This window comes from Eretmochelys imbricata, chromosome 11, assembly GCF_965152235.1.
Source record: "Eretmochelys imbricata isolate rEreImb1 chromosome 11, rEreImb1.hap1, whole genome shotgun sequence".
In the NCBI taxonomy this organism is placed as follows: Eukaryota; Metazoa; Chordata; order Testudines; family Cheloniidae; genus Eretmochelys; species Eretmochelys imbricata.
In genome coordinates this window covers 80,720,491-80,748,239 of record NC_135582.1, presented here as the reverse complement: position 1 = coordinate 80,748,239, position 27,749 = coordinate 80,720,491, and the positions used below count along the sequence as shown (strand labels likewise).

The window sequence follows — 27,749 nt, the reverse complement described above, 5'->3', positions numbered from 1 at the left end:
TAGACGTGACTCCATTGGCTTCGTTGGAACTAAGCTGATTTCCATGAGCTGAGGCTATAGCCCATAAAATATACCCATACTGCTTTAACGAAATGTACTTCCATTCCCCAGCAAGAGATATTATAGTACAATAAGATCCCCAAAATTCCTTTCAATGGCATGAAGAATAAAATATTTTTCACCGGAAAATACATTAACTTATTAGCACTAGGCCATATTATGAAATGATTATTTTCCAAATGTATGTTTAAATTAAAGGTATTTTGAGTGTTGTGAATGTCAACAATATTTTTCAAGTGGTTAATTTCTTCTATCATTTACTCTCAAGTGCTAAAACACCTTGTTTTGACTGCATTTAAGATATAAACAATTATTATTAAAGAAAGTCTGCACTGACACGTGTTAGCTTCTTAGCCAATTGTCAGCGCAGAAAATTTGAAATAGGAATTTATCAAAAATGACAGCTTTACTCAGATACATGAATGCCTTGCACAGCTTAGAAAGCTACCTTCCTTTGGATGGATTAATAAAGCTACACTAACGTAGGATTGCTGTCTCTTGCCTCCCATGGGTATTCTTCTGTTATCTCATGGAGAACTGTATAAAACTCAAATACAATAATACAGGTCATAATTCTATAATTTTCTTGACCATGCATAATTCCCATTAGCATGAATGGCGATTATACACCTATATCAAGAGACTATATTAATGGACTATTGAAGTACAGTACAGTACGGGTAAATTTATTCCCTTCCTTAGACATACTGTAGAAAGAAAATGGCAGGTACTGTCTTACGCCATCGGTTCTTGCCCATTGGAAGTCGTACTGTCTTGTCAACACAATAAGACAATTTATGTATGATTATCAACACTGATGGGGTCCTATTCAAGAAATATTGCAACAGAAGCCTACTAATTTCCCTATAGCTTTTATTTTACCTGATGACTGGCCCATCAGATTTTGAGCTTCTTCGGAGGAATGTAAGGGCAGCTTTTCTCCTGAAGAGCAAAGAAGAAACAGATTTAATGCTTTTGCCTTCAAGGAGATAAGCAATGTCACTTCATCTAGGAAGCTCAAAATATGATGGACAAAATGGCAGAAAAGGAATTTCCAGTTGGCATTTTGACCATCGAGAGGAATGAAGGTATTTTAAGTATTTTCATTCCCGACTCTATAGTTGCCACCCTAGTTCACAATGAAAAATGTAAACTGTATAATCAATTCTGCTAGCAAATTTTGAGACATATAGCCCTAACTAGAGTTCTGCGGGTCCTCCATTATAGCATATTGCTTCAAAGGCCTCCTTCACCAGAGGACAGGATTCCCCCCTAAAAGTATGGCTAATTCCCACCACTTCTCATGAAGCACAAAACAAAGAGGCTTCACGTACAGTATGTTTCTGTTGACATTCTACAGCTACTTTGTGCATATGAAGAGAACATCCTGGATGGACAGTGACTGAGATCAATAGGAAGAGCTGAAAGGAATTTACACAGCCTTTACAGATTTCTGAATCTGCAGACAATGCTCAACAAATGAAGCATTGTCAGAGTGTATGGATGTCTCCCAAAGGACATACCAACCCGTGGCAATGAATACCCAGTCCTCTGTGCTAGAAAGGGCCCACAAGCATTTGTTTTATCCCAAAGTTGATTCACCTCTATTCAAGCTAGCAAAGCAGGAAGCAGATAAACATGGCTTCCCAAGAGCAGACTGTACACGCACAATTACAGCAAACTGAGCCATAAGGAAAAGCACTTTGAAATACTAATCTTTGTTAACTTTTCACCATTGACATTTGCAACTTCACTTTACTTGTCCTATTTATTTCCATTAAATAAAACAAGCTTAGAAAGAGAGAGAAACTCTACAGGTAAGAAGAGAAGGAAATCTGTAAAGGGCATCTGGGTACGTACCAGGGAAAGCGGGGGTGGTCTGTCCAAGGGGAGTAAAGGGGGTTTGCTGCATAGCCAACTGGTGGAGCTTGGTCAACTGCTGAGGGGTAGGAGGGACATTAGAACTAAGAAGGTTATTGTTATAGAATACAACAAGTCACACCAAAAAAATTAAGAACAAAATTATAATAAAAAAACCAAAGCAGGACGCCATGTTAAGACATGGCAAACATGACATTAACAGAAGGACTTGGCCTGGGTAGATACAGTAAAGCCCAAATCTTTAGCAGAAGTGCTTGATCAGGGTCTGAAGTACAATACCAGCAGCAAGCCCAGTTTTGGTCTCTAACTGAAATCATTTAACTTTGTCAGTGCAGATCTCTCCTGATCCTGCCAGCCCACAGATAGCATCACGTGCCCTGATGGAACAGGGAGCTGTCAAAGCCGGTAGAAGGGTATCAAAGCACAGCAATTCCAGATGCAACTTGGCTGATCAGACTTTGTAACCCACTGTCACTGACTGCTGCTAGTGAAGAATAGGAGTAAAAATATCTGAACAGTGTCAAATATGCTGCCAGGTCCATAACAATCAAATTCCAATATTTAAAAAGCACAGATAGTCCCTGGGATAGCTATCAGAAGTGTACAGTAATTGGCCATTTTGTTTCATTACCCACTGGATGTTCCCCTTGCTTGACTTGAATACTGCACATTGAAAGGGAAATTTATCTAGTTGCCAAACCAGTCGTAGCTCTTAAAGTCGTCACTTTATCGACACAAACTACCCAGCAGTTGGCAAAACATGGGCTTCAGCTAAAACAGGTAAGTATTTCAGAGCCTGCAAATCCCTTGTTGTGCTCGGAGTCTTTTCCTGGCCCCTTAAAAAGAGACCTCGGAAGAAGAATATGTTTGGAATACATTTTGTGCTCCGTTTTATTGCTTCAAATTTAAGAAAACTGAAGAGATAGAAATTTCATCCTGATAAGGCCCCCTTTGAGATTTTGCTGTGTATGCAGGAAGGAGTGTCCTGTATCACACCCCCTTCAATAATCTTCGAGAGCTTGGGCGGCCTAGGAGGTTTAACAAAATCATAGACATCAGAAATGGAAAAGACCTGTTAGGTCAATTAGTCCAGTCCCCTGCAGGTAAGTGGGGGAGTTGTCATTTAAATTTGCATGTGAAACGACATCCTAAAAGTCCTGACTCCTGCAGCACATCTGAGGGAGGGAGTGGAGGGGAATCTGACATCAGCAGTGGTGAGGGTGAAGCACTGGAGGCAGAAGAAAACAGGTGGGAAGGTGGAGAGGAGTTTTGGAAATGGTATCTAACAGTCAGTTACCAGAGAGCTGGCAAGTAAGAACATCAGAAGCATTTGGCATGCAAGTGGTCAACTTTTAAACAAACTAGTGGAAAAGAGTAGGCCAGATTCCAACCAACCCGAGTGGGCGAGCTTGCATCAGGTGTTCTAGTACAACAACAGACATGGAGTATCAGCTTTTAAACTCTCCCAAGGCTTTACTGATCAAGGGGGCACAGTGTCATGCCGGTGCACAGAGAGTTTTGTGTATAAGTCCCAATGAATCAAAATGAGAATAACCCCTAATGTCACATGCAGTATGATTCCAGCAAACCAACATGGAAACCCGGGGATAAGACGTGTTAGTCCACTGGGCATGACAACTCTCTAACTGAAACAAAAAAAGAACAGGATTATTTTTTAAAAAACAGACCTTATCCTGCTTTACACTAAAATGGAGACCAAAACAGTCTCCTTGGGTTCATTCCAAAGATAATGATAAAATTTTCAATGGTTCTTTAGCCCTTCACGTTTCTCTTTTAAAATTTGCATCTCCCTGCTGAAGCCTCTCATCGCTGCCATCCAAGGACAGCTGCTGTGCAGTATCTTACAAGAGCTCTTTCCTCACTGCCACCATTACCAGCCTAGCTTTCCCATCCTTCCTGCCCTGAACGACACAACCCCTGCCCACTGCTGTTTGGGCTGTAAAATGGAAACCGGAGTAAAGCCAACCAGACTGCTCATTAACCTGAGCATTCCTAACTACGTCAGTGTGAAGAGATGATGTTTTGCCGAATGGAACGACTTTGGGAGCCACAGACCATTCATTGGAGCTGCTCAGGGCCAGGGGAAACAGTGAAACCCTTTCTGTTTCTATTATTGAATGAAAATATTTTTCATGTGGATATGTAACAAAAGCATATGAGTGTAATGAAAAAACTCAAAAGACTTAGGGGACTCCACAGCCAGGCAGTAAGGTAAAGCAGTTGTTTGAATCAATGCCTAAACAGCTTACAACATCTCCTATATTTCTAATTTCTGTACTCTGACGAGCTGGCAAGAGTTGTGAGGAAAGTGTTGTGAGCCAGCATTTCACAGAACCATAGAAGATTAGGACTGGAAGAGACCTCAGGAGGTCATCTAGTCCAACCCTCTGCTCAGCAGGACCAAACCCAGCTAAATCATCCCAGTCAGGGCTTTGTCAAGCTGGGCCTGGAAAACGTCTAAGGACAGAGATTCCACCACTTCCCTAGGTAACACATTGCAGTGCTTTGCCACCCTCCGAGTGAAATAGTGTTTCCTAATATCCAACGTAAACCTCCCACATTGCAACTTGAGACCATTGCTCCTTGTTCTGTCATCTGTCACCACTGAGAAGAGCCGAGCTCCATCCTTTTTGAATCCCCCCTTCAGGTAGCTGAAGGCTGCTATCAAATCCCCCCTCACTCTTCTGTTCTGCAGACTAAATAACCCGAGTTCCCTCAGCCACTCCTTATAAGTCATGTGCCCCAGCCCCCTAATCATTTTTGTTGCCCTCTGCTGGACTCTTTCCAATTTTTCCACATCCTTCTTGTAGTGGGGATTCTAAAACTGGACGCAATACTCCAGATGTGGCCTTACCAGTGCCGAATAGAGGGGAATAATCACTTCCCTCAATCTGCTGGCAATGCTCCTACTAATGCAGCCCAGTATGCCATTAGCCTTCTTGGCAACAAGGGCACACTGCTGACTCATATCCAGCTTCTTGTCCACTGTCACCCCTAGGTCCTTTTCTGCTTAGCCAGTCAGTCCCCAGCCTGTAGCGGTGCATGGGATTCTTCTGACATAAGTGCAGGACTCTGCACTTGTCCTTGTTGAACCTCATCAGATTTCTTTTAGCCCAGTCCTCCAATTTGTCGAGATCACTCTGGACCCTATCCCTACCCTCTAGCGTATCTACCTCTCCCCCCAGCTTAGTGTCATCCACGAACTTGCTGAGGGTGCAATCCATCCCATTATCCAGATCATTAATGAAGATGTTGAGCAAAACCGGCCCCAGGAGAGACCCTTGGGGCACTCCGCTTGATACCGGCTGCCAACTAGACATCGAGCTGTTGATCACTACCCACTAAGCTTGATGATCTAGCCAGCTTTCTATCCACCTTATAGTCCATTCATCCAATCCATACTTTTTTAACGTGCTGGCAAGAATACTGCGGGAGACTGTATCAAAAGCTTTGCTAAAGTCAAGATATATCACGTCCACTACTTTCCCCATATCCACAGAGCCAGTTATCTCATCATAGAAGGCAATCAGGTTGGTCAGGCATGACTTGCCCTTGGTGAATCCATGTTAACTGTTCCTGATCACCTTTCTCTTCTCCAAGTGCTTCAAAATGGATTTCTTGAGGACCTGCTCCATGATTTTGCCAGGGACTGAGGTGAGGATGAACAGTACATAGTCCCTGGATTCTCCTTCTTCCCATTTTTAAAGGTGGGCACTATATTTGCCTTTTTCCAATCATCCGGGATCTCCCCCGATCACCACAAGTTTTCAAAGATAATGGCTAATGGCTCTGCAATCACATCAGCCAACTCCCTCAGCACCCTCGGGTGCATTAGATCCAGATCCATGGACTTGTACATGTCCAGCTTTTCTAAATAGTCCTTAACCTGTTCATTCACCACTGAGGGCTGCTCATCTCCTCCCCATGCTGTGCTGCCCAGTGCAGCAGTCTGGGAGCTGACCTTGTCTGTGAAGACCGAGGCAAAAAAAAGCATTGAGAACTTCTGCTTTTTCCACATCATCTGTCACTAGGTTGCCTCCCCCATTCAGTAAGGGGCCCACACTTTCCCTGACTCTATTCTTGTTGCTAACATATCTGTAGAAACCCTTCTTGTTACCCTTCACATCCCTTGTTAGCTGCAACTCCAGTTGTGTTTTGGCCTTCCTGATTGCACCCCTGCATGCTCAAGCAATATTTTGATACCCCTCCCTAGTTATCTGTCCAAGTTTCCACTTCTTGTAAGCTTCCTTTTTGTGTTTAGGCTCACCGAAGGCTTCTCTGTTAAGTCAAGCTGGTCGTCTGCCATATTTGCGATTCTTTCTGCACATTGGGATGGTTTGTTCCTGCGCCCTCAATAAGGCCTCTTTAAAATACAGCCAGCTCTCCTGGACTTCTTTTCCCCTCATGTTATTCTCCCAGGGGATCCTGCCCTGAGGGAGTCAAAGTCTGCTTTTCTGAAGTCCAGGGTTCTTATTCCGCTGCTCTCCTTTCTTCCTTTTGTCAGGATCCTGAACTCGATCATCTCATGGTCACTGCTACGCAGGTTGCCACCCACTTCTACTTCCCCTATCAATTCTTCTCTGTTTGTAAGCAGCAGGTGAAGAGAAGCATGGCCCCTAGCTGGTTCCTCCAGCTCTTGCACCAGGAAGTTGTCCCCAGCACTCTCCAAAAACTTCCTGGATTGTCTCTGCACTGCTGTATTGCTCTCCTAGCAGATGTCAGGGTGATTGAAGTCCCCGATGAGAACCAGGGCCTGTGATCTGGAGACTTCTGTTAGTTGTCCGAAGAAAGCCTCATCTACCTCATCCCCCTGGTCTGGTGGCCTATAGCAGACACCTACCAGGACATCACCCTTGTTGCTCTCGCCTCTAAATTTAACCCAAAGACTCTCAACAGGCTTTTCTCCAGTTTCATACTGGAGCTCTGAGCAATCATACCGCTCTCTTACATACAATGCAACTCCCCCACCTTTTCTCCCTGGCCTGTCCTTCCTGAACAGTGTATACCCATCCATGACAGTGCTCCTGTCATGTGAGTTACCCCACCAAATCTCTGTTATTCCAATCGCATCATAGTTCCTTGACTGTGTCAGGACTTCCAATTCTTCCTGCTTGTTTCCCAGGCTACTTGCATTTGTGTACAGGCACCTAAGATAACTAGCCGGTTGCCCTACTTTCTGAGTATGAATCAGGAGGCCTCCCCTGTTATGTTTCCTCCCTGTATCCCACTTCCCCACTTACCTCCAGGCTTAGGTCACCGTCCCCTAACAAACCTAGTTTAAAGCCCTCCTCACTAGGTTAGCAAGCCTGCCTGCGAAGATGCTCTTCCCTCTCTTTGTTAGGTGGATTCCGTCTCTTCCTAGCAATCCTTCTTCCCGGAACAACATCCCATGGTTGAAGAATCCAAAGCCCTCTCTCCGACACCACCTGCGCAACCATGCATTTACCTCCACAATTCAATGGTCCCTACCTGGGCCTTTTCCTTCAACAGGGAGGATGGACGAGAACACGACTTGTGCCTCAAACTCCTTTATCCTTCTTCCCAGAGCCACGTAGTCTGCAATAACCCACTCAAGGTCATTCTTGGCACTATCATTGGTGCCCACATGGAGAAACAGGAAGGGGTAGCGGTCCAAGGACTTGATCAGTCTTGGCAGTCTCTCCGTCACATCGTGAATTCTAGCTCCAGGCAAGCAGCACACTTCGAGTCTCCCGGTCTGGACAGCAGATGGATGACTCCATCCCCCTTAGGAGGGAGTCCCCAACCACCACCACCCGTCCCCTCCTCTGCTTTACTCAGGTTCACAGTATAGAACTATGACGACATATCCAGGTAACCAAGCTGCCACGATGGGAGAGCACTAGCTTCTACCAATGTGCAGTGATGCAGAATATCACTACGTACTGGCAAAATGTCTGCTTATACCCTATTACGGGTAACTGGGCAATCTCGTGCATGGCTCTGGCGCATGGCTCAGGGCTGAGATCCCACTATGCTAAAACAGTTCCTATGCTCATCATATCCAAAGAACCCCTAGCCTCCCAGTCACCACTGGCTTCCCTTCCATTGCAAATTCCAAATGGAGACTACCTGTCTCGGTCTGTACGTGAATGCCCAAGGGCCGTCCTTACTGAGACAAAACTCCCATTCACTCGAGTGACCAATTTATCCACAGGAAAACTGAGCAAGGAATTTGGGGTTTGTCCCAGGATGTCCATATTCATTCATTCCTTACAGATAGTTCCAAATCCCCAGGATAACAACATTGCTGAGGTATCAATAAAAAGGGAAAGCTCAAAGACAAATGTGTGTTGCAGCAAGTGAAAGAGCGAATTACTTAGTAAAATTGTTTTCATATTTCCATTAACTAACTAACTGAGCATTGTTTTAAATACTAAAGCCTTGAAAGAGATACAACTACATTACTCAGGCATTGAATGAGGTCTCTGTAAATTCTGCAGGATTTGGCCACAGAGTATTGAACAAATCACAAATATTATTTGCCTGTTACTGACCAGAGCGCAAATGCTTCCACAATGCAGTATACACCATAATGTGCTTTGTTCCTCTGCCAGAGAGCTGCATCATAACAAGAAGAAGTATAGCCTGAGTCAATGCTGGGTGTATTGAGAAGGACAATTAGGAGAAAGGGCATGTTGATCTGACTAGCAAAGTAGACTCATCATATTCACAGTCTATTTAAGGAGAGAACTTGAAATATATAAAACAAAAACTTCTTAGAAAAAATAGACAATGCTGTGTTAAAAGGGATGGGTAACACTGATCTTTGTTAGACTTGACTAAAACAGTGCCTCTAACAGAATTTGGCCCAGTCTGTGTGTTATTACCACTACATTTGGCTGCATAGTAAACATCATTTCAGTAGTTCCCATTTTCTGAAGTGTCATTTGTGTCACCATAAAAGCTTTTATTTGTACGTTGTTATGCAAGAAGTAGTGTGTTTTAAACCCGCCTGCCAGAAATACAAATGTTAAACCATACTGATTATTGAACAACATGAGATTTGCAAGGGGTTGTTCAACAGCAGATTTCACAACACAGAGTGATGGGGGTGACAGCTAAGATTTTCAGAGGGGTCTAGGAGAATTAGGTGCCCACATCTCATTGATGCTCATTGGGAGTTGAGCACCTAATTCCCTTTGGCTCCTTTGCCAACAGCATCTGCCAATGGTTCACAAAGAGTGCTGTCAAGAGGTTGCCATTGTTTGCCCTCATGCTGAACTGAGAGGCCACCGTGGCATATTTTGTTTTTGTAATGACATCTGTTGCATAAGTGATATGAAGTGCTACGCACGTGTGTCACAGGGATGGGGTGATCCAGTCCAACATGTCACATAGCCTAGAGTTGTATGATCATGTTATAAGAGATGCTGTTGTGAAGCATAAGTGAAGGGGACACAACGGAAGTTGCCCATGGAACCTTAATTCTAAATGCTCTGGGCCAGACTGTCCACTGAAGCTATGCCAGTTTACACCAGGGGAGCATCTGGCTTCCTGGCAGCACGCAATTAAATCTCTGTCTTCACGTTGCAGTAAAGCAGCCTTTTGCATCTTATTTCTTTATTGTTTATAAAAAAGGACAAACATTTAAAATAAATCATGTTTTCTATTTTTATCAGTATTTTGTCAAAAAAATATGTCCCAATAGTCATCTGTATACTTTCTCCTCAAAAATCTTCTGTATTCCCTTCATCCCCATCACCACTACAGAATAATAAAAGCAGCAACAAATGTGAATACTGGCAAGAATGAATAAAAATTGCAAAACTTGATGTGGACTGTGCAGGCTTATGCGAAATATCCATGCAGCTCTCTGTCCAATAAGGTATTGTCTTTATTTGTGATTAACATATTCTAGGGACATAGTAAATCAAAACCAATAAGGTTACCTATCAAACAAAAGGAGACTCTGGTATCCTGTTAGTAGCTAGCAAGAGCTGAGGTCAGTAAGCGTCTGCCTGGTACACAAAGGATACATGTATTCCACAGACCTCACCTTGCCCTGGTTTCCCATCTAAGTACTAACCAGGCCCATATCTGCTTAGTATTTAAATACAAGCATCAGGACACTGAAGTATATTAATAGCAACACAGCTCCTGTCTATCACTCATCCAGCGACTGGCTCTTCAATCAACACACTCCACAAATTTCATAAAATGATTGCCAACTATAGAGAAAGTGACCTTCTCACCCACCGCTGAAATGCAACCTAAGTAGAAGCTGGCAGCTTTCAAACTGTGCACAGAAAAAATATACAACAAAGGAGTCCAGGAAGGGAAGAATATCGTAACCAATGGAAATGCCACAGATTTCAGGGAGTAGAATTTCACCATGGCACTCATTTTTGTGGAAAGTGCAAAGGCATTTCTACTGAACACAACTGATCAGGACCTCCGCTTTACACTTTGTGTAAAAGTTGGGGTTCTAGCAGCACAAAGCTACTAGCCCATCTGATGTCCGACCTCAGCGCTGCCTCCGAGGGAAGAGACCCACCTACCGACTCTCCAATATTACTTTCTAAAGCACCTGCCGGTATGTGTCGTAGCTGCAAGGCTCACATCCAAGTACTGATTATGGCCAACCTTCATAGCTTAGAAGATCCGACAAAATCACGTCATGAGGCCCACAGAATGCATTTGCAAACAGACTAACAGAATATGAGCTTGATATTCCATTAAATCACTAGGATCAGTATTCATGACCCTCACGGGTTTATCATATCCTGAACTGTCTCTGAGGCTGTGCATGCAAACAGACACAATGGAGCTCATCTTAGGCAACAGCCTGACCACAGTACGCTGAGGAATATGCCTTCATCATGGTCTAATCACCACTTCCTGCAGGAGGGTCCTTCCACTATGCTAATGCGGCAATGGACCAGCTCTAAGAGTCTGGTCTCCATGACTCATGGACTTTAAGGCCAGAAGGGACCATCGTGATCGTCTAGTCTGACCTCCCGCACATTGTAGGCCACAGAATCTCACCCACCCCATCTTCTAAAACAGTAGTTCTCAACCAGGGGTCTGGGGCGCAAGCAGGTTCCAGGGTTCGCCAAGCAGGACCAGTGTTAGATTTGCTGGGGCCCAGGGCAGAAAGCCAGAGTCCTACTGCATGGGGCTGAAGTGTGGGGCCCTGAGCCTCACCACCTGGGGCTGAAGCAGAAGCCTGAGCAACTTAGCTTCACGGTGCCGCTTGTGGCATGGGGTCCTGGGCAACTGACCTGCTTGCTACCCCCTAACGCCGGCACTCACTTTTAGATGCAGAAAACCAGTTCTTGGGGCACAGGTGGGCCATGGAGTTTTTATAGTATGTCTGGGGGGGCCTCAGAAAGAAAAGGTTGAGAACCCCTTCTCTAAAAGACCCGAACCTCTGGCTGAGTTACTGAACCCTCAAATCATGATTTAAAGTCTTCAAGTTACAGATAATCCACCATTGACACTAGTTCAAACCAGCAAGTGACCCATGCCCCATGCTGCAGAGGAAGGCAAAAATCCCCCAGGGTCTCTGCCAGTCTGACCCAGGGGGAAATTTCTTCCCGACCCCAAATATGGCCATCAGTTCGACCCTGAGCATGTGGGCAAGACCCACCAGTCAGACACTTGGGAAAGAATTGTCTGTAGTAACTCAGAGCCCTCCCCACCCAGTGTCCCATCTCCAGCTGTTGGGGATTTTTGCTACTAGCAGTCAGATGAGCCACATGCCACTGTAGGTAATCTTTTCATACCATCCCCTCCATAAATTTCAAGCTCAGTCTTGAAACAAGCTAGTTTTTTGCCCCCTACTGCTCCCTTTGGGAGGCTGTTCCAGGACTTCACTCCTCTGATGGTTAGAAAACTTGTTAATGGTCAGTTTATATCCATTTGTTCATGTCAACATTGGCGCTTAACTTAAATAACTTCTCTCCCTCCCTGGTGTTTATCCCTTTGACGTATTTAGAGAGAGTAATACACCCATGTTTCTCTCTTTCTTTCTCCTCCTCTGTTACGTTCCCAGCTTATACCAAAAATTCTTGTTTTAGTTACTAAGTGCATGACCTTGCACTTTGCACTATTTTAGTTTTTATGTTTTCCCCTTTTCTTCCCTTCCTTTTTGCCTCTGAAATAGGCGGTGGTAGAAAAAGGTAAACATGAAATAATGAAAAAGTTCCATTTTGGGTTTCAAAAAGCAAAAAAAGAGGGGGGTGGATTTCAGGGGTCATTCCTTCAACCAAGGAGCCTGTAGTCTCTAGGAACGGACTATAGATAAGAAACCTGCTCAGAGAAAGATAGTAACTTGCTGAAGTTACAGTTTAGTCACTGGAAAGTGTCTTTTGTTCATTTTGTTTATAACCTTTGTGGTAAGACACTGTCTCTGTCTCACTGGGCGTACCACTTCCCTCTCTGGCGGTGCCTGGGGTAAATCAGTCCACTCTGGACAGTGTTTGTCTTCCCACTCGGGGTTTATTTATCAATGTTTTCGAGGTAGGCCTCGGGGCAGGCCCAACAAGGGCTCCTCCACCAAACAAAAGAAACAAATTCACAAACACAAAATAAAGGGGGATTCCTTTTCCTGACCCCCTCTCTGGAGGGGGGTTGTCCTGTTGCTGGCCCCAGGGTGCAGGTCCTTCCCCTAAACAGGCAGTCAGCTTGGTTGTTTCCCCTGTAGAGATGAGAGCAGCCTCTCACCCTGGAGAAGCCTGTCTCTTTCCCTCCCCGCTCCCTGAGGAGGGGTTTTTAAAAGCCTCAGGCAGCCCTTAATTGGATTCAGGTGTCCCTAGTTGACCTGAGGTAGCCCCTTCTCAACTTATAGGGCAGGGGTTGGCAACCTTTGGCACGCGACCCATCAGGTTAATCCGCTGGCGGGCTGCGAGACATTTTGTTTACGTTGACCGTCTTCAGGCATGGACCCCAGCAGCTCCCAGTGGCTGCGGTTCGTTGTTCCCAGGCAATGGGAGCTGCGGGAAGCGGAGGCCAGCATGTCCCTGTGGCTCGAGCCACTTCCTGCAGCTCCCATTGGCCAGGAACGGGGAACCATGGCCACTGGGAGCTGCGGGGGGGGGCCGTGCCTGCGGCCAGTCAACATAAACGAAATGTCTCGTGGCCCACCAGTGGATTACCCTGATGGGCCACGTGCCGAAGATTGCTGACCCCCATTATAGGGAAAAGGGCCTTTATCTTTCTAGGGCTAACACACCCGCCCACCTCCTGCAACCCAAGAGGACCACCCTCTTGAAGCTGCAACACTTGACTTTGTCACACCTCTCAGATCGCTTTCACCCGTACTTGAAATCACTTAAGCCTATGTCCTTTGTTAATAAACTCAGGCTTGTTTTGTTACACACCCATCCCAGTGCTGTGTGTTAGCAGGGGAGGGGGAGTCCTCAGCCAGCCTAGCAGGGTGCTGTGTGCTCGCTCTCTCTGGAGGCAGCGGGTCCCAGGGAGAGGGGCTGGACGCTGCAGGGAGGCGTCCCTGGGAGCTCCGGGAGTGGGGATCGCTGCGGGGCAAGGCTGGACTGGCAGATGCTGCAGGGTTTGTTGGCAAGGCAGGCAGGCTGGCGTGTCAGGGACAGATTCCCAGCTTAGCCGCAGCAAAGCGCCCTCCCGCTAACGCACAGTAGTAACGCCGTGGCTCACAGATCTGGGTGAGTTGAGCAAGTTGTCACAGTGTCATTCAATCAGGCTTCCAGCTGGGCCAGGGCATGGCAATAGCATGATCTTGGCAGTCACTGGTCTTCTCGCGACAACGAACAGAGGTGGGACATCTGGGCTCACTCTGCTAGGTTGGTCAGTGGCTTTAGGTACTAGTGACTACCAGGTGCTGCTGATCCAGCTGTGGCCCCTGGCAGGTCAGGGCTGTAGTCCTTAAAAGTAGCTCCACTTATTTTAGGGGAGTGCAAAGGGCTGTTTTGGCTGCCTGCTATGGTGTCTCTGTCACTCCTCTTCAGCACCTGTGTGAAGCCACTGCGGAAGGTCATAAAGACCTCAGGGCCAAAGTGTCACCAATAGGCAGAGGACACCCAGCTCTGTCTCGCCTCCTCTTTGACTCTGGGCGGGACCATGTCCTTGCTTTCCTAGAGATGGATGGGGTCCTGGATAGAAGCCAATTGGCTTAAACCACCCACCTGAATAAGCACACCTGTTGTAAAAGTGGTCCCCAACCTTGAGGTCTTACTAGACTCACTCTTACTCGAGCACTCACCGAGAGCAGTGTAGCTGGGAGTTCTTCCTTCCACCTATAGAAGGCTAAGAGACTGCCTCTTTTCACCCCGCCTCAGTGCACGTGCCTTCGTTCACACCCACTATTATAAAACATATGGTTTTGCCTTCTTCCCTGTGTCTCCTCCCACTAAGGAGGGAATGCTGCAAAATGACAAAGACCGGGCCAGCAAGGGAAGATACGGAACAGGCCTACACCCCAAGAGAGAGTTGTCTCCTGGAGATGGTGGCGTCTGTATCCATCCCGCCTTCCCTTGGGGGACCTGTCAAGAAGGATAATTTTAAATTTCTGCTGGAGGCTGCATATGAGCCACATGGGTGAAAGCTGCAGAGGGGATGTGTTTACTCCTTGCTCACCTGTGCCCAGCTTTTCTCACTAGAAATAAGCATTAACCAGGAATGAATTTGGCACAGAACCTCCTTTTCTTTCTCTCCTCCGTCTGTCGCCTCCCCCATTGACTAACATTAAGATCAACAGAAAAAAATCCTCACCCTTACCAGAAAAGACAGAGAGCACCAAGGGCCTTCCTATACAGCCCTGACTGGGAATTGAACTCAACACAGCAACCTGTACTGCCCTTCATTTCTAGGGAACTTTTGCATGTTGCTTGTAAGCCATGTCAAAGAGAGAGCTTGGGACATTTCGTCCCTTCTGCCAAAACACAAGGAATGGGTGCATCTATGCTTAGGTGACTGATCAGTTTGACTGCAAAATCAATCCTCAGTCTAAAATAATAGTGGGGAGAGAATTCAGCAGCACCAGATGCCCAGACTTCCTTTGCAATACAACTGACAACATACCCAAAGACAGACCAACCTGTGGGAAGGCACCGCTTTTAGAAAGCAAAGTCTATGAGACAGCCATAAGTCTCTAAGCTTTCAAATATACCTACCCCCTCACAAGAGCACCCGGATAAGCCAGTGTACGCATTTCATTAGCAACATTTTATGGAGGGAGGGACACAGAGGGAAAAGACTATTTTTGACCATTCTCTGGGGCACAAAATGCATATAGGGTTTGTCTTAGTAAAGGGATAGCACTGAACAATACAAAGAATTTAACATCAGGCCAAGTCCTCAATATTAATAAAGTTTAGTGCTAATAGGTTAAAAGGCTATTCAAGGTATTACAGATACTACACAGAGACTGTTACTTTGAGAATATGCTATTAATATTATTGTCTAATATTAATATTCGTAGTAATTAACAGTATCATGCAGGTGACATAAAAGAGCAAAATGGGTATAAGAAAAATTAGGGTAAAACTCACATCCGGGTGTGGAATTGCATATTGTCCCTGAATTGTATAGGCCTGTGAAAGGAAAAGATATGTCATTAGACTTGGTTGTCGGGTCTATTTAAGCCCTATGCCTCAGCTGCAGCTTTCATCTAAATCCCTTTCCCCTTTAATAGCCAATCTGGGAAGGGGGAGAAGCCCCCTATGATTTTTGGGAAAGTATTTTTATGTATAAATGAAGCCAGACCAGGCGTCCACCTCCTCCCCATAAAGAACCCTATCATCACTCTTAAAACCGCTCCTCTCACAACGGGTGTCAGCACTGGTTTTTTGGACTGGCCACTATAAAGCACTCAGCCCCCCAGGCTGACGGCACACTGTTAACCTTCGCATTACGCAATGAGCCTGCCTCTCGGCTTGAAATGATTTCTGTCACAGAGAGCAGCGCTGCCCACTACAAATGCCCACTCCAGAGCCGTCCCTTAACAATACACAATTATAGCAAAGGTACGTATGAGTCCCCAAGTGCCGCTCTTTGGATTACAGGATCCTCATTTAGAGGTAAGCACTGGGATGTCACCGCAGAATTGCTACACAGTCCTTACACCCAATGCACAAATTGCCCTGAAGGTTTTTGAACAGCGGCACACTTGGGAAGCTGTATAAATACATAGTGGCAGCGGGCTAGCTTGGAAAATCCCTTGTCATGTGACGACTTCCAATCTCTCGAGTGTGAATCTGGTTAAATAACTCTAAGGTTATGAGTAGGGCCCTATCAAATTCAGGGTCCATTTTGATCAATTTCATGGCCAGAGGGTTTTTAAATTGGTCAATTTAATGTTTTTTGTTGTTTACATCTGAAATTTCACAGTGTTGTAATCATGGGGTCCCAACCCACAAGGTACCAGGAAGTGGGTCTGATCCTGCCATTCCAGAGCTGCCACGCAAGGGAAGGACAAGTCCTGACCCTTCCCAGACTAGCAGGGACTCACAGCTAGGAGCCCCCCGAGCTGAGGCGCTCCCAGGAGCAGGGGGATATTGGACCCACCTCTACAAGTCTCCTCCAGCTGCAGGAACCTCTGGGGCTGGAGCTTCCTGCAGCAGGGGAGGCACTCCAAGGTGGGTCTGATCTCCCCCTGAGAACGAGAGTGGCCGTGCAGGGGAAGGACAAGTCCTCTCCCTCCCCAGCCCATCCAGGACTTGCAGCTAGGAGCCCCCTGACTGAGGCGGTCCCAGCAGTAAGGGGGAGATCAGATTTCACGGAGAAGGACTTATTTCACAGTCTGTGACACATTTTTCAGGGCCATGAAATTGGTAGGACCCTAGTTACGAGGTTGCAGGAAAGGGCGCCATGTTGGGTGATCAGATTGCTGCTGTGTTTGTACTGAAGAGGAGCTATGTAGTCGGCACTATTGTATCATAGGGGCTGAGACTGAGGGCTTGTCTACACAGCAGCGCTTAGTCATGACGCTACCTATGCTGATGGGAGAGCTTCTCCGGTCGGTGCAAGTACTCCACCTCCCCGAGAGGCAGGAGCTGTGTCACTGGTTTTCCAACCCCCTGAGCAATGTCGTTATACCGACATAAGCTTGCAGTGTAGACCAGGGCTGGGAGGTCACAACTATGGAAACATTTGAGTGGAAAGCAAATGAATGTATTCATCCCTGGATTCCATGCTGTGCCATGAAACACATATCACATGTGGTTCTTAGGGGTTACACTGACCACCTGTTCCCTCTGTGTATCATGGAAGTTCCTTCTAGGAGCTGATGGGCATTCTACATGCTGTGGAACTGAGACCATTACAAGTCAGGCAGGAGGCATTTAGGCCACATCTATGCTGCAATGGTGGAGGGGGAAGGTAGACATACCCGCGCTAGCTTTAATGTAGCTAGCTCACTAAAAATAGTAGTAAAGACATGGCAGCATGGGCTGTACAAGCCCGCTTGGCCTCCCAGGGTCCGTGTTGTCATTGCTAGCCTCCCCTGAAGCTCCCATCACTGCATCCTTTTTAGCGTGCGAGCCAGATGAAAGCGAGTGCGGGTACTTCTGCCAGAGCCGTAAATCACACCATGCTGCAGAGACCAATCCTTAGAGAGAGGGTGGGCTGCGGGTTTGAATTTATTTCTGAGAACCTTTTTCTTTTATCTAGAGACCATCCTTTCATGATAGTCCAGCTTGAATTTAGAAGTTGCACAGCTGAACAGACAACGCACCTGCAAGCCTGAGTCACCTCTAATGACCAGCCTGATCCCTCAGGGACTGGCCATCTGACAGGAGCTCAGCAACCTCAAGTCAGGGCTGGGCCCTAGCTTTCTAGTAGCTTGCACCATAATTGATAGAGCTAAATAGCTTTGTACTGGGGGAGGGGGGGATGAAAAGTGACATCCCACAAACTTAATATACAGCAGATATTTGGAAAGTCGGTATTAACCAGGGCTCTGAATTTGCCAGCTTGCTGCTACACTTATGGCCGGAGCATGAAAAAGCAAATGATGCGCACAGAACGTACCAACTGCAAAGGGCACCAACTACTTCCCTTTCCCCCCTGTACATGGCCTATAGTCCTACCCAGGATAGATCATTCTGAAACGACAGCCTAACAGTGCAGCTATAGTGTCCTTCCTCCAGACAGAACTTCCACCTGTCAGTGGGAGTGTAGCCAGAGGAAGGTTTCCACTGGCAGAACTGAATCCTTTAGTCATCTACCCTGCAAAACATTATGGCTGGGATTTGCAAAGCCAGGTAAGAGATTAGGACACCCAGTTTCCCTTACAGTTAGCAGGAACTGGACATCCAAATCCCACATGTGGCTTTGAAAATTTCACCCATAGACGTCAGTCCAGGGTCTGTGGCTGGTGTAGGGAAAAGGGGGCGAAGGAAATGTCTCTGTCCTTGGTACTGACTTCAACAGACTGCAATTTCCCCGTCCTGGCCACTGCAGATGAATTGTCTCTATCCACTGTCCAAAAGGGACATAGCAAAGATCACCGAAACAGCAACCTTGTGCAGAGTGAGTGTGATTTGCTTCTCAGGTCTGACAAAAGGTTTGCTCAGCCCTGCAGCTCAGCATCCTGGAAGAGTTTGTTTAGAAAGAAACACTCAAATCGGTGACAGAATGGCCTGTAATGTGTAGAATTAGCAATGAAAGGTCCAATTCTGTTTTACGTCATTGATGGTGTAAGTGAGCTCAGAATCAGACTCTAAACCCTTCAGTTATTTAGGTGTTTGTGATGTCATCGTTAGCTTTTGTAGGGGTAACACAAAATCCTGCTCTCGGGTCTTAGAAAGTGAGAAATATTTTGTTTAAAATTATAAAATGTCCAGTATTTATACACTTTTAATCTGTACATACATTATGTTACTACATTAGGGTGAAATGAAACCCTGAGCAGAGATGCAGCAGAAGTCCAGTTCGCCATTTACGTCTCACTTATGTCCTCAAAATAGAGCGCAAGTGGCATTTAAGTGGCATGTAGGCCTTGTGGTGGCTCTCTGCATTGTGGTGAATTTCACCCTCTGTAGTTCAGGGTGTTTCCTAGGTATCTTCAGCAAAGTTTTGCAACAATCCTTTAACATACTCTTTTTATCACTTTGAAAATAAGCATTATTGTCTGCCAACAGCTGTAGACGCCTTATTGCTAAGGAGTTTACTGGGTAATAAAACATATCTGATTAATTAAAACATTTTTCAGATGATTCCAAAATAAATGGCATAAAGGATGGATAACACTTTGTAAAGGGAGAGTAAAGACAGCAAAGAAGAGGAAAGTCTGGTAACCTTTGAAAAGTTACATCACTCGTTGCAAACAACAAGCTGTTTGGCTCAGTAACATCCTCAGCTTGGTGGGGTGAAGATCAATAACAAGTGTAGAGAAATTGGACACAAAAGCCAATTCAGTGGTTTCTTGCCATCAAAAATTCTATTATCTGATTCTTAGAACATTGACAAAGATAAGGTGGGTGAGGTAACATATTTTACTGGCATTATACATGTCCACGGTCTCCAAAGGGTTAAATTCCCATCGCTAAATCTTTCACTCCCTAGGCTGTATTCACACAGGGTATAGTAATAGGAAGGAAAACAGACTGAGGATGTTCTCTAAATTGTTCAATTTTTCCTTTAAATTTCCATTTGATATTTTGCTTTAATTTTGTTTAAATGACCAGGCTCTGAACATAGTTCATTGGTCAGCTCCGAATTACAAATCAGCTCCAAAAGTATCAGTAATATACATACTTATTTCTACTGGGGACTCAGTAACTAGAGATGTAGAAATGAAAAATGGTCCAATAAGCACAACATTAAATAATGTCCAAAATAAACAGTCCAACCTCTTTAGGCTATTCTGTGATATCTTATGATCACATACAGAGTTAGCCACAGATAGGACGGTGTCTCGGACAGATGCAAATCAACTTTCTTCAAAAATAAACCGGGAACAGTAGTTGTTTCTAAAAGGTCAACATTTCCCAACAGAAACCCCAGAGATATTGCCAGTCCAAAGCACATGGAAAAACCATAGAGTGCTAATTGTCAGAAAACACTGACATTTTAATGGGAACCACTGTAAATATATTTGAAAATACTGGAGTTTTACTACAGGTCAAAATGCACCTTGAGCTGATCTACATGCAACTTCCCATTCCCCCATGGACCTGGTCCACCCTGGAGTTTTCTCAAACACCTCCCTGCTGCTGCTATGTGGCATACCAGTGACCCAAAGGGACAAGTTGCTTTGACGCAGGAGGTCCCATGGAATCCGTCAGGTGTGGGGCCTTCCCTCCCTGGAGAGACAGGGCTTGTGGGGCCTAAACTGTGCCATCCGCACCGAGGGCCGGGATCTGTGGGTGGCTCCTGAAAGAGCCACGCTGCCAGGGCTCCGAGGTGGGGGGGGCTCTTGGAAGCATGGAGGGGAAAGCTGTAACGAGTTGCTGAAGGCGCAGTGTGCTCTAACCTGTAGGACCTCGGTGCTGGGCAGCAGTGGAATCTGCAGTGCCCAGCCAGCCCCTAGCCCTGCGCCCTGCTAACCCGCAGAGCCTTCCCTTGCACAGCCCCTACAGAGGGGCTCCCAACGGATCTGGAGCACACTGCGGAAGTGGCACTCCCCTCTTCCAAGATCAGAGCTGCCGAGTCCTGCCCAGCTCCGGGGGTGCCATGTGTCACCAGGAACCGTCCCCGACTCCCCTCAGGGTGCCCCAGGCGCACTCCCTCTCTGCACAGGAGGTTGGGTCGGGCAGATGCACGAGCAGCTGGGGAATGGGAAGTCAGCAGTGACTGGGGAGCCTGCAAAAGTCAGTGGGGGCCAGAGCATCTCAGGGAGTCGGGCTCAGAGCGTGGCGGACTGGGTTCACTGAGTCATTGCGGGTGGGGTGGGGTGGAGAGAAAGCGCTGGTGGAGCCTGAGGCTGGTGGGGGTTGCTGAGGGGATGGGAGACCCTGAGACTGTGGGGGGATGTTGGGGATGGAACAGCCTGAAGTGGGGACGGGGGAAGAGCCTTAGCAGTTGGCAGGATCGCTGGTGGGGGAGAGCCTGAGGCCGTTGGAGGGCTGCTGTGGGGGTGGAACAGCCTGAGGTGGGTGGGGTGTGGCAGAGCCTGAGGCCGTTGGAGGGCTGCTGTGGGGGTGGAACAGCCTGAGGTGCGTGGGGTGTGGCAGAGCCTGAGGCTGTTGGGGGGATGGAACAGCCTGAGATGGGTGGGGTGCGGCAGAGCCTGAGGCTGTTGAGGGGATGTTGTGGGGATGGAACAGCCTGAGGTGGGTGGGGTGTGGCAGAGCCTGAGGCTGTTGGGGGGATGGAACAGCCTGAGGTGGGTGGGGTGTGGCAGAGCCTGAGACTGTTGGGGGGTTGTTGTGGGGATGGAACAGCCTGAGGTGGGTGGGGTGTGGCAGAGCCTGAGGCTGTTGGGGGGATGGAACAGCCTGAGGTGGGTGGGGTGTGGCAGAGCCTGAGGCCATTGGGGGGTTGGTTGGGGGGATGGAACAGCCTGAGGTGGGTGGGGTGTGGCAGAGCCTGAGGCTGTTGTGGGGATGGAACAGCCTGAGGTGGGTGGGGTGTGGCAGAGCCTGAGACTGTTGGGGGGTTGTTGTGGGGATGGAACAGCCTGAGGTGGGTGGGGTGTGGCAGAGCCTGAAGCTGTTGGGGGGTTGGTTGGGGGGATGGAACAGCCTGAGGTGGGTGGGGTGTGGCAGAGCCTGAGGCCGTTGGGGGGTTGGTTGGGGGGATGGAACAGCCTGAGGTGGGTGGGGTGTGGCAGAGCCTGAGGCCGTTGGGGGGTTGGTTGGGGGGATGGAACAGCCTGAGGTGGGTGGGGTGTGGCAGAGCCTGAGGCTGTTGGGGGGATTGTTGGGGGAAGCGATGGGGGGCAGTACCTGTGCCAGGAACTGTAGCTGAGGATGGTGAGCTGGAGCCTGCCTGTGGGGGTGAGGTTACGTGGGAGTGTGGCACTGAACGCCTGACACTCCTCAGCCCTGCTGTATACATGGGGAGATCTGAGGCAGCTGGGGGCATTTTCCCCCATACATTTGTTCCTCCAATCACAGGACAGGGCACTTACCCCTTCTGAGGCAGAGCCCTTACAACTAATAGCTTCCTATGCAGAGTAGCTAAGGAGTTTTCTTTTATACAGCCAGTGAGGATTTCCGACCCCTAGAGCCCCACTTCTTCCCTTGAAATAAACCTCTGCTCAAGACACCAACAATTTAACAGCAGGGGGAAGTTCCTTCCATCTTACTCTCCCTTTTGAGAAGATACAGTTCACTCCACAGCTGGACCCAAAGCTCGTCTGCAGGACTGCTGCTCAGAGGGTGGTGATGCTTTTGGCAACTGGTTAGGATGCGTTCTGCTGTGTCCCCTTGTCATGTGCTCCCATACCTGGTTTGCACTTCCGCTAGCAATTATGGGCTGGGGGAACAACATGCTTTAAACAGGGCTGTCTTGGAAGGCACACAGAGGTTGAGCTACCACAAAGATATAAATTGGCTACTAATGCCCATTTTCCCAAGGGCACACATTGGAGTGGCTCCATTTTTGAGCATCTACATGGAGAGAACTGGGGCCTGACTCCCAGGACTCCCCTGAAAGTCAATGGCACCCGCAGGTGCTCGTCCCTTCTGAAAATCAGCCTTGAGTGTTTCCAATTGGGCTCCCACTCACTGAGGCACCCAAAAGGATGATTTGGGGATTTTTGGCCACATATGTTTCTGTTTGCTATCATTCTGGCTTGAAGGGAAATTACTGGAGCCTGGGAGAATTCCGATCCTAATTTGTTTCTTAGATGCAACAATGATGAGTCCTATAGAAAACCGAGATTGATCAGAGACAATTAGATTAGACAGATGACATAAGTGTCATTAATGTCATTGCACGCTGGACCCCGAACTTCAGAATATGGCTACCTACACATCTGAAAATGCCCTGAGCACTTAAACCCTCTCTCTACAATGTTGCCTGGGTTTAATTCAGATTGGTTTTAGAAGGCAGTTTCAGGGTTTCCACCCAGAGGTTTGCATTGCTTTAACTAAACTGATTTTTTAAAGTGACTTCAGTTAAACTGGTGCAACGAGGTGTTTAGAGCAGCCAGCTCCAGCCCTAAGGAATGATGGGTAATAAATATGGCAATGCAGGTCTCATGGGGGACTCGCTGACCATCACTTCCATGCTTGAGAAGTAATGAGAAATCACAAAGCTACAGAAGAGGTGGGGATGCTAACGTTTACTTCATAGTGTAGATCAGCTTTTAAAATCCATGTAATTCTTGATCCGTGTCTGATTTTTTAAAATGTGCATTGATTATCTGAAGCAAAAAGCAATGCCAGCAGCCAAGAGTTCAGACTCTCTGCAAATTTCTGGCAAGCCAATGTGGGCGAGTGCCATGAAAGGCACGAGTGTCTATGGAAAAGAAGGTGCAGATTCACTTTCAAAGGGTTATTATAAACACATTCAAAGTTCCCTAATTGTGGGCCAAACTCTGCCCTGATTTACAGGCACTGAAGCCAGTGCAATATTCCCTGTTATTTTTCAGTCCCTCCATTAAAAACAATGGTGATTATGCCGTAGCACGCGTTACTGGTACCACATTACCTTCCGCTAACTGTGCAAAAAACGTGCAACACTGCCCTGTATTGTAGGCTTTAATAAAAGGCCCAATTCAGGCAAAACTTTAATGCGAGGTTTGTGTAAATAAGGACTTAGGACCCATTAGGACCCAAGGGGCTGAGTTTTCCCTGGGAAGCGCTGAGCTCCAAGTCCAGTCCTACTGCTACCAAAGTGATGTTTAATCGGAGCTGTGTGAAACTTTCCAAGTGAAACTGAAAATACTAGAAGTTAGAAAGCTTTTGGATTCCTCTGAGAAAATATTAGCTGGCCTATCTTCATATGAAAAGCTAATTTTCACTAGAAAATGGGAAAATGTCAGTGAAAACGCCTTCATTTCTGTGCATCTAAAGGTGAAATGTTGCTCAAAACTGAGCAGAATATATGAAAAATAAAGCTAAGGTTCCAGCAAAGATGAAGCTGTAGCAAACCCATGCCAAAGCGTGATGTTTTACATCACAAGTGGTATTTTCACTGCGTGTAAGCATCCCAAACCAACCAGTGGAAAGCGTTCCCGTTCCTCACGGCCCTTGTCTCACAGCACGAAGGGAGCAATCCTGCAAGGTGCTCGGTTCTCTGAGACAAACGCAGCACAGCCCTTCATCGTGTGCTGAATATGCACAGGCTAAGGTTCTTTCCTGGATCAGGACTAGCGCGCCCAGCATCTTCCTTTGCAGACTCAAGCCGTAAATGTGGGGAAGAGCACATTCCACCCTGAGTGCTGCCTGTCTGCCTGCTACAAATGTTCAGTTGTTTCCTAGAATGCAAGACAGCATGGAAGCGGACTGTAAAATTCACTTCTATTCCCAGCAATTTGGCCAGAGGAAGAATTTTTCATACTTGCGCCCCATGGATGGGGCAACTAAGCCAGGTATTCAGGCAAATTAACCAAGAGCAGTTTAGCAAAGAGCTTTCAGTCCATCTGCTTTGGCACAATATGAATGGGATGAAACCATGCAAGTGAGAAGGCGAGAAAACCTGAGTGCACTAACAGGCAGCGGCTGGTGCTGCAGTAAGAGGCTGAGGTTGGCAGTGGAGGCCGCAAGCGGGTCGGCTCTTACCTGACCACCTGCAAAAATGACAGGGGTGGAGGCGGGCTTTGGGCGATAGGGAATGGTGGCACCTTTCGGTGGGGACTAGGAAAAGGGACAAGGAGAGGGAGAGAGAACATTAGAACAGCTTTCCTGAAACATCAGTAAAAAGAAAGTTAGAAAGCAACCAACCCAACCCAGGTCATGGACATCGACATCACAAGGCCCATGAATTCTATCACACTGTCCTTGCCCCACAGAGATTCCTTCAATACCTTTAACAGAAACATTGCTGTTGGGACTGGGTGAATATGGTTTCCAAATGAGAGGAGACAAGGGAAATAGTCATGTGAGCGGGGGGCGGGGGTGGGGAGAGAAGTCCTTAAATTAAATGAGGTGAGGCTTCTCAGCAATTCCCTTTCCTACGGGCGTTACACCAGTGCACCTTCTCAGCATAATCTATTTCCCTCTCCAGCACTCATCCCCACACACACTGTATAGACTGATTTCTCAGTTAATCTACATTCATAATTTACCAGGCTTTTGTGCATGAGAGAACATCTGAACAGCACCCCTCAAACTCTCATTGAAGAACACATGTACCCAGAGACACGTGGCAATAGCATGATGTGCTGCCTATGGGACACGCAGCAGGGTTGCGAGGGAGATAACTCGTTAGGCGTACATACAGGGAAGTTGTCTTCATAGCATGGCCTTTGTTACCATCATCAAGCTACGGTGTACATCTCAACACCTGATTACAGCATCGCATCGGTGGTGTCAGGTGTTGGATACGATGCTGGGGCACTGTTGTAGAGCACAGCAACCATCAGTGTGTTGGGGGAAATTAGAAAGAGTGAGAAGGTTGTACAACACATTGACCATCTTTGTCTTCTCCACTTAAAAAAATCCTTTTTAGTTTTCTCCAACGCAGATAGGCCACCCGTGCTGCTGGGCCCACTTCTAATCTTATGAACGGTTCTGTGCCTGGTTGTACAGCTACTATTGGAAGGTCTTTGGGGCAGAGACTATCTGGTTACTAGGTATCCATACAGGACACTGCAGGGCTTTAGTGGAATGGGGCCTGCTATGTGGTGCAGTAGTATCAATAACGGTAATAATGAACTGGTGACTGTAATATACACACACAGGGCAGCTCACAAACAAAGGCTGGGAAATTACCCCGCCTCTCCCGTGGTCTCTATATTTTAGAAGAAAAGCATTTTATTATAAATCTGCAAATAAGAAATTATGTTTATTACACTCCATGGAAAGTGATTTCCTCGCTTCCTGGTTTAAAGAGGAAATAGCATACAGCTCTTGAGACCCCTTTCCGTGATGTTACTATACTTATGAAAGGGATCACCCTGGGGGCATGGGAGATTCAAGTCCTCTGCTTATCCACAGAACAGGGACAGCACAAGCAGCAATTGTGTAAGCTGCACACACACACAAACCCCAACAGTGTGCTGGTGGAGCGAGTGAGCAGTGACCGAAGAGCCACCATGTAGCCATATGCCATTGGGAGGGTTCTCCTCGACACACACCCTCTGTCTTTTCATCCTGCCACAAGTCAATACCGTTTGCCAATTCAGTCTCCTGCTTCAGCCTGACCTGTCTGTTGTGAAGGCAATGCACGAGCTGTATTCTGTGACTATTGCTCTTACTGGTGTTTGTGAGAGGTGTATGCCGAGTTCTGTCTGATAACCAAATCATTGTTAATGCACGAAAGAAATCTTGCGAAAGCCTCTTCCTATGAGATTTCAGACCAAAATGTTTGGATTCGTATCCATTATTGTTTATATTATATACAGTACGTATTTATAGGTCATTATAGTTTATATCTATAATTGTAATTACACACACAACTACTATCTGCAGAACGCATGGCATATAAAATCAATATGAGTTTTAAGAACCTCACAATAAATATTAACACACAGAAACCTGTGCAATCAAACCCCCCAAATGAGCTACAGAATTTCAGGGCTCGATAGTCACAAGTCTGCTTTCTCTCATACTGCATTAACAACACAGGGAAAATGAGAATTTCACTGGTTAAGTACTAGAAAGGTGACAGGATTGTAGCGAAAGTCATTGTAAAGCATTACAATAATTATCGATACTTCAGCTCGTAGACCTATCTCCCATTCTGACGCAGGCTTCCCATTTGCCTCTACTGCCATAATGCGCACTGAATTCTGCATCTCCAAACAGGTACCTGGTGCTGCAAACCTGTCCACCACCAGTGCAGCCTGGCCTGTGATTACTACTGCTCCAAACCCACCTCTGCCGAAATCCTCCTCCCTCTCCCAACTTCCTTTGCTAAGAACTCCCCAGACTCCAGTGTGCAGAAGGCTGATTCCTGCCTTCTCTCACACACTCAATGCAGTGACCATATCGCTCCGGTCCTCAGACAATACCACTGCCCCCTTCAGTTCAGGATCCAGTTCAAAATGATCTTCCTAGTTTTTCAAATGCTCCATGGACTAGCTCCAGCTCACGTCACAGATCTTATTTCTCTCTATACCCTTCCTACTCCCCTTGCTTTTCTCGCACTAAGCCGTTTCTGTCCCACCGCACAAACTCTCCAGTCTAAGGGAGAGAGCCTATGGCCTCCTAATTTCAAAAGCAACCTTCTTGTGACTCTACTGCTAACTGCCCCTCCATCTCATTTCAAATCTAAAGAGAAAACATCATATTTCACTTCTCAGTTAAGTTAGAGTTCAGCCCCAGACTCCATACCTAGTAAATTAACAGAGTGCATGGCTGGGCAAAAACACATGGTGAGGATTTTAAACTAATGGTACCAGTAAGTGAGGGTGAACAATAACATCAATAGCTATTCCAGGGTTTTCACTGTAGTTTGGTTGTTGATAGCTTTTCCTATATACTTTACCCCCATTGTTACAGACTGTACCTCCAGCATCACCACACAGATCTGTTTGACACACTGGATAATTGCATCGGGGGTCCCCGAAATTGTCACTGCCCGTTCTGTGGAGTTGGGCAGCATGTCCCCCGCCACTTGAACCTGAGCACCTGTTGACTGGAGAAAGCAGGAAGGGAGAGAGAGAGAGAGAGGAAGAATAGCAAAGTTGAATGCACAGCAGCTGCAAGAACGAAAACACCTTCCCTTCCTTTTTGTAGTCAGCTGTAACTTCAATGTGCTCGTTTTTCGGTGCGTTAGACCCTGGTTAAGAATTG

General features: G+C 46.8%; 1 protein-coding gene across 8 annotated transcripts in view; it reads right to left on the bottom strand.

The window, feature by feature from the left end:
* The window catches only part of PCBP3 (poly(rC) binding protein 3), a 60,784-nt gene that overhangs the window by 19,088 nt on the left and 13,947 nt on the right, over window positions 1-27,749 (bottom strand). The window contains exons 6-10 of one of the 8 annotated variants that reach the window (XM_077829868.1): window positions 27,463-27,591; window positions 24,504-24,647; window positions 15,450-15,491; window positions 1,921-1,999; window positions 943-1,002 (exon numbers count right to left, since the gene is read on the bottom strand). In XM_077829868.1, coding sequence (XP_077685994.1) covers window positions 943-1,002; window positions 1,921-1,999; window positions 15,450-15,491; window positions 24,504-24,647; window positions 27,463-27,591 — 454 coding nt within the window. The remainder of the gene's footprint in view (window positions 1-942; window positions 1,003-1,920; window positions 2,000-15,449; window positions 15,492-24,503; window positions 24,648-27,462; window positions 27,592-27,749) is intronic. The other 7 variants (XM_077829869.1, XM_077829872.1, XM_077829873.1 and 4 more) reach the window with 7 other exon arrangements.